This window comes from Muntiacus reevesi, chromosome 10 (genome assembly GCF_963930625.1).
Source record: "Muntiacus reevesi chromosome 10, mMunRee1.1, whole genome shotgun sequence".
In the NCBI taxonomy this organism is placed as follows: domain Eukaryota; kingdom Metazoa; phylum Chordata; class Mammalia; order Artiodactyla; family Cervidae; genus Muntiacus; species Muntiacus reevesi.
Window position 1 is genome coordinate 57,240,332 of NC_089258.1, and position 6,262 is coordinate 57,246,593.

At 48.8% G+C, this 6,262-nt stretch overlaps 1 protein-coding gene across 1 annotated transcript; it reads left to right on the forward strand.

The window, feature by feature from the left end:
• Nucleotides 1-1,405: 1,405 nt before the first annotated feature.
• SLC25A4 (solute carrier family 25 member 4) lies at nt 1,406-5,394 on the forward strand. Its single transcript, XM_065947131.1, has 4 exons — nt 1,406-1,633; nt 2,921-3,407; nt 3,922-4,062; nt 4,948-5,394. Exons 1-4 carry the CDS (start codon nt 1,523-1,525, stop codon nt 5,103-5,105), a joined length of 897 nt encoding a protein of 298 aa, XP_065803203.1. The 5' UTR covers nt 1,406-1,522; the 3' UTR covers nt 5,106-5,394.
• The last annotated feature ends 868 nt before the right edge of the window (nt 5,395-6,262 follow it).

A 6,262-nucleotide genomic window follows, 5' to 3' on the forward strand; every position in this document is an offset into this window, starting at 1 on the left:
CTGCTCCATCCTCGAATAAATGTGTACCCTTTAGGGTGCTGGCACCCAGCTAAGTGACCTCTGCTCTACTGAAGATTCCAAACCCAGGATGACACACGGCTGCAGCTCACTCACTGCCTAGCATGATGTCTCTCTGCACCAAGCTCATGAAAAAAAAAAAAAAAGAATAAACTTTGTCCAGTGTACAAAGGAACATTAACAAACATGGCAAGAGATTGGATAGTGAAAAGAGTTTAGATCAATCATTGTAGGGGAAGGAAGAGTTGTATTTGAAAACCTGTATGATTCTATGAACTGTCAAAAAATAAGGGAAATCAAAGCTCATACTAATGTATTTTCTTAAATACAAAACCTAATTGCAATCAATTCCTAGGACTAGATAGAATATACCTCCCCAAAGCCAGGTGTCTATTAAAAAAGAGGCAAAAGCAGTTAAGCATTCGACCTTCTCTTACTTAACATTCCCCAGTCATCCAGCGACTCTGATGGGAAGGGTAACAGCACCGACTCTCAAGAAGCTGCCAACTTCCTGTGAACAGTCTGTCCAGAATATTTGCTGAGATTCTATGGAGAGCAGAGTGGAACATTAAACCCTGAAGAGATTTTTAAAAAAGAGAGAGAGACCTATAAGGTCCTCGTTATTTGAGTTATCAGGGGCTGTGTATCATGGGGTGACAGGCAGATCCAACAGACAAACGACACACACACATACTAAATACTTGCTAAATAAGTGTTCGCCTAGTGGCCCCCCTAAACTCGGCCTGTCCTGGTGGCGCTGAGTGCCGGGCACAGAAACACTTGCTAGCGGAATGAATGATTGAACGATTTGAATGGACAGAAGAGGGGATTCAGCAGGTTGCCACATTAGATGAAGCAATCACAGCATCAAGTGACGTTAGTGTATTTATTCTGGCGGATCTTAATTTGTCTGTGAGCGCACACCACTCTTTAAGGGCCCGCATACAGGCAGGGAGCTCTGGGGAGGGACACAGTTACAAAGAAGAAGAAAAGAGCCTTCCACGCCTCGGCCGGGGCGGGTCGCGTGCAGACCCGGGGTTAAGGTGAGCGGGACTGGAGGCCGCGGGTCCCGTGTCCGCGTCCAGGTCGGCCTAGGCCTCCTGTGCTATAAATACAGCGGCCCACATGCTGCAGAGACACGGTGTTCCCTGCGCTCGCGGGACAGATAACATGAATTTGCCCTTTAAACGTCCCAAGTAAAGGCACAGCCCCCAGCCCACCCCTGCCCCCCGGAAGCGCCTTCGCCCCCGTTGCCCTCTGCAGAAGAGGGGGCGGGCCAGGAGGCGGGGCTCCGCGCACCCGCCTAGCCAATGAGAGGGGCGCGCGGGCCCCGGGACCCCGCCTCCTCTCGCGATAGTCTGGGCGGGGTATATAAAGCGGGCAGCGGAGCAAGGTGAGTGGCCCCTTCGCGTCGCGCAGGGTCTGGAGTAGGGGAGGCCGGGGCTGCCCGGGCGGAGAGAGCGAGAGCGCGTCTCGCGGAGGCGGTGTGCGCCCGGCTGTCACCATGAGCGATCAGGCTCTGAGCTTCCTGAAGGACTTCTTGGCCGGCGGCGTGGCCGCTGCCATCTCCAAGACTGCTGTCGCGCCCATCGAGAGGGTCAAACTGCTGCTGCAGGTGAGGACCTTGCGGGCGCGGGCGCGGCGAGCGGGGCGCGGGCGCGCGGGACCGGGCGCGCGGCGCCCCAGCGGGCCGCGGGGCCGTCCCCCAAATCCGCGCTAGGCCCCGGGCCCGGCGCACGGCCTGCGCGAAGGGGAAGGTGCCCTCTGCGCAGAGACAGGTCCAGCGTCAGTAGCGGATTCCTGGTGTCGGGTGGCGCCCCGCGTGCGGGTGTCTATATATGGAAACCCACCCAGAGTAGGTTGCAGCCAGCCAGATCCTGCTCCGGGGACAGCGCAGGCACTCAGGCCTCTTGGGTCGGCCTCACCTCTTGATTTTCAGAGCCCCTTGCACCCTCTTCTCAGCATCCACCTTTTACGATTAACAACATCGAAATAATTATTACTCAAGATTATTGCGGTGTCCAGTGCGCCGTGCTATAGCCAACATTATTCTATTATTCATTCATCTTTGTATGACCTCTGTAAGACAGATACTGTTTCCCCCATTTTGCACATAAAGAAACAGGTCTTGAGAGACCAGCACTTTAAAGAATAAACTCAGATGGCCTTATTCATCTTTTCCCCAAATCTTTTCCTCCCCAACCCTGATCTCTGAATGGCTTGTTCTCATTATCTCACCCCCTCTTTTTTTTTTCACTTGCCCAAAAAGCAAGGACCCCTCCATGAGGGAAATTGGGCATTCTCAATTTGGGAGTCAAAATGATCAATAACAAGAAAAAAACCCCAATGGCCCACAGCAACAAAACCCTCAATAATTGATTATTTGGATATGCTTGGAAAATGTCAGGCTCCAATGCTGAGTGGATTCTTTCTTCCGTTAGAACACCTACTACTCAGAGACTGCGTCTCCAGAGAGACTAAAGAGAGACTGAGGAATCCTCACCTCCTTCCCATCCTATCTATCAGATCAGAGCAGGTGTCCTTTGGGCCAGGGATCTTTAATTATTTCTGTCTCCCAGTAATAAACCCCTAGTACAGTTCTGGCACCTAGGGAAAATGCAACAAATCAATGTCTCCCTTTACGTAATCAAATCATTCCTTTCAGTGTATTTTGGAGCAGAACTGTTTCTCTCAAATGCCCTGGTAATTGAGGCAAAACTGGGTTTAGGGGACTTAGTGTCCAAGTAGCTAAGACTTCAGTTTACTCAGTGTTCATTTGATTTACCCATACTTTTAAACAAGGAAGTCAGGAAGCTCAAACCTCCTTGTTCTCCTGCCGTCCTCTCTTGGCCCTCCCTGTCCCCCTCATCTCCCTCCTCCCCCGCCCCTCTCCCCGCTGCAGGTCCAGCATGCCAGCAAACAGATCAGTGCTGAGAAGCAGTACAAAGGGATCATTGACTGCGTGGTGAGAATCCCCAAAGAGCAGGGCTTTCTCTCCTTCTGGAGGGGTAACCTGGCCAACGTCATCCGTTACTTCCCCACCCAAGCTCTCAACTTCGCCTTCAAGGACAAGTACAAGCAGATCTTCTTGGGGGGCGTGGACCGGCATAAGCAGTTCTGGCGCTACTTTGCTGGTAACCTGGCCTCCGGTGGGGCAGCTGGGGCCACCTCCCTCTGCTTCGTCTACCCGCTGGACTTCGCTAGGACCAGGCTGGCTGCCGACGTGGGCAAGGGTGCCGCCCAGCGGGAGTTCACTGGTCTGGGCAACTGTATCACCAAGATCTTCAAGTCTGATGGCCTGAGGGGCCTCTACCAGGGTTTCAATGTATCGGTCCAGGGCATCATTATCTACAGAGCCGCCTACTTTGGAGTCTATGATACAGCCAAGGGTGAGAGAAGGGCAGAAGGGCGTCAGGGGGCGCAGAGCGGAGGAGGGTGTGTGCAGAGAGGATCCTGAGGGATGTCTAACTCATAAAGGACTTTGTCTTGTTAATCTCACTTTCGCCTAGCCCCTGGGCTAAACTGTGGAGGTGGTGAGGTGGGGATCAATAGCTGGAGGACTCTCCTTGTCCTCTCCTGAACTACCCTGGCCTTGAGTTACTCAGAGAGGGCGAAGGGGGTGCCTGGCTCCTTTTATCAGTTACCAAGTTTAACTTGGAGCCATTTCAACATGCCCTGTGCATGGGGGCACGGCTCGGGTTTTGTGGGTCCGGGGGGGTTGGCAGCCCCAACTCGTATTGGCTGCTTGGTTACTCCCGAGGCACCCCTCGCGGGGCGGGCTCTTCTGGAAGGGTGGGGTGTGCAAGTTGCGGTGCCCTGCTCTCTGGCCCCACCTGCTTTTTGCTCAGCTGCTCAGAGGAGGAATCACGTCATGGCCATTTGGCTTCTTGCCTCTGCCCGCAGGGATGCTGCCTGACCCTAAGAATGTGCACATTATCGTGAGCTGGATGATCGCCCAGACTGTGACGGCGGTCGCTGGGTTGGTGTCCTACCCCTTTGACACCGTCCGCCGTAGGATGATGATGCAGTCTGGCCGGAAAGGGGGTAAGCCCAAGACCCATGAGAATCTTTCTTTTCTGCTCAAGGAGAACACCAGTCAGTGCTCTGTACAGCCTGCATTCTCCTAAGTTGTTAGAACTGAGATAAAAATTTAAGAAAGACTGTGATGAATCCTCCCTGATGTTCTAAACTATTCCTTTAAAGATTTGGTTTGATTTTAATCAAAGAAGTAAGAACACCGAAAATGGGATATGGTTTGGTTCATCTGGTTTGTGAACTTAACTAGGTAGCTAGCATCATAGAGGCCTTAGGCCTTTTACCCTTAGGAGCCTGGGTGCAGAAATAGGGAAAAGAAGTAATCAGCTAGTTTATTTAAAAGTGCTTCTTACCTAGTTTTACAAGCATTATTGGGAAGAGTGATTTAGCTGGGGGAGATGGCCTCCAGCAGTTTGTGGCAATAGGAAAAGTTTTGGCTTCCATAGGTTGAAACATAAGAAATTCCATTGTACCAGTAGGAAACACTGAATATATAATTAGTTTCATCTGCTTCAACCTAATAATTGTATCTCTTGCTTTGTAAGAGTATAATCTGAGATTGCATCTCAGTTTTCTCATCAATAATAAACAGGACCCCCAGCTTAATACTTCTGCTCCCCCCTGCTCCCTTCCTGTTTCTGTTTGACTTATGTGAATTAGCTGGTTCATCGCCCCTGTTCTTCACTTGATCCTGGGTTGAACTAGGAATCTAGAGACCCCACCCAGTGGTTATGCACGGGGCGGGGCTGTCCCATTGAATGTGCTTAGAGCTGGGCAGAAGACTCAAAGTGACCTTTTATAACATTGAGAACAAACTGTGCAGCTGTCTTTCAGAGGAAAAGTCTCTTTCCTCCAGAATTATGGAGCCCTTACCAACAATGTTTGTTTCCACAGCGGATATCATGTACACTGGGACAGTGGACTGCTGGAGGAAGATTGCAAAAGATGAAGGACCCAAGGCTTTCTTCAAAGGTGCCTGGTCCAACGTATTGAGAGGCATGGGCGGTGCTTTTGTATTGGTATTGTATGATGAGATCAAAAAGTTTGTCTAATGTGATTAAAACTCGAGTTCATTGGTTCCAGATCCATTGTGTGGTTTAATAGACTCTTCCTAAGGGGAAGTAAAAGAGAAAGATCTGGGATGAAACCAGATTGAAAGGAATACCTCAGAGGGGGGGAAAAAAGCTTTGAGTATTCATTAAACCACAAATGTATTTTGTATTTATTTTACATTTAAATTTCCACAGCCAATAGAAAATAACTTATCATACTTATATAATTAACTGAAGAACTGATCATGAATAACTTAATGTGAAATGTCAATAAAGACCACTTAATGCATGTTCTCTATTTTACTGAATTCTTATTAACTGCCAAATGGATTAAAATCATAAGACCATAAATCTTATTTATTAGCATGATTCATTTATATAACTCAGGGGACAAGCTTCTAAATATCAGATATTACACTGTGTTATCACGTGAACACTTAGCGTACTTCAGAGTTACGGATTTCAAACTGAAATAGGTTATGTTCTCTCTTCACGTTACACCATACTGCTGTGGCCTCAGTGGTAACATGGATTGTGGCTTCCATAATCTCACCATTTTATGCACTTTTCACACAGTCTTCAGGAATTGTGAGATTCCACTAAAAGGCTTTAAATCACAGTTTCAGGAGCTTTCCATGGTTAGGAAGTGCTATCAGTGCCTTTAGAGAACTGTGATGTTTGGAATTTTATGACAGGTGGACAGTAGTCATTGAAATCAGTTAGCAAGGTAGCACTGAAATCCTGTTGGATCCTGTGGAAGATGCAAAAAGGCAGAAGCCCGTTGGGAAATAAAAGCTTAAGTGGGGATAGGAGAGAGGAGTGACATGGCATTGTTAAATAGTGTAACATTTAATATCAATACAGTGAATCTTGGCTGAGGAGAACTAGAAGCCAGAGGGAACTGGGGGGGAAGGATAGAAGATAGGCCTTGAAAGAAAATAACTAGACTTAGATACATGGGTATAGAGAATATCTGCCAGCACTTCTTTTCTGTAGCAATTTATCAAGACCTGGAGGAAAAGTCAGTTTGGGACTTGACTCTTTAAGTCTGTGAGCAAGAGGAAAACAAGGACAATTCCACATTGGAAAGTAAGCGTTTTGGGTCCAGAAGACCACACGGTTCATAGGGTCCTCGCTTGCTGGGAGTGACGTGTGGA

Excerpts from the sequence above, each read along its gene's own strand:
- SLC25A4 (XM_065947131.1), top strand. The coding sequence starts at position 1,523 with ATGAGCGATCAGGCTCTGAGCTTCCTGAAGGACTTCTTGGCCGGCGGC. Across the intron at positions 1,634-2,920 it reads GGGTCAAACTGCTGCTGCAG|GTCCAGCATGCCAGCAAACA; the intron begins GTGAGGACCTTG and ends TCCCCGCTGCAG. Across the intron at positions 3,408-3,921 it reads AGTCTATGATACAGCCAAGG|GGATGCTGCCTGACCCTAAG; the intron begins GTGAGAGAAGGG and ends CTCTGCCCGCAG.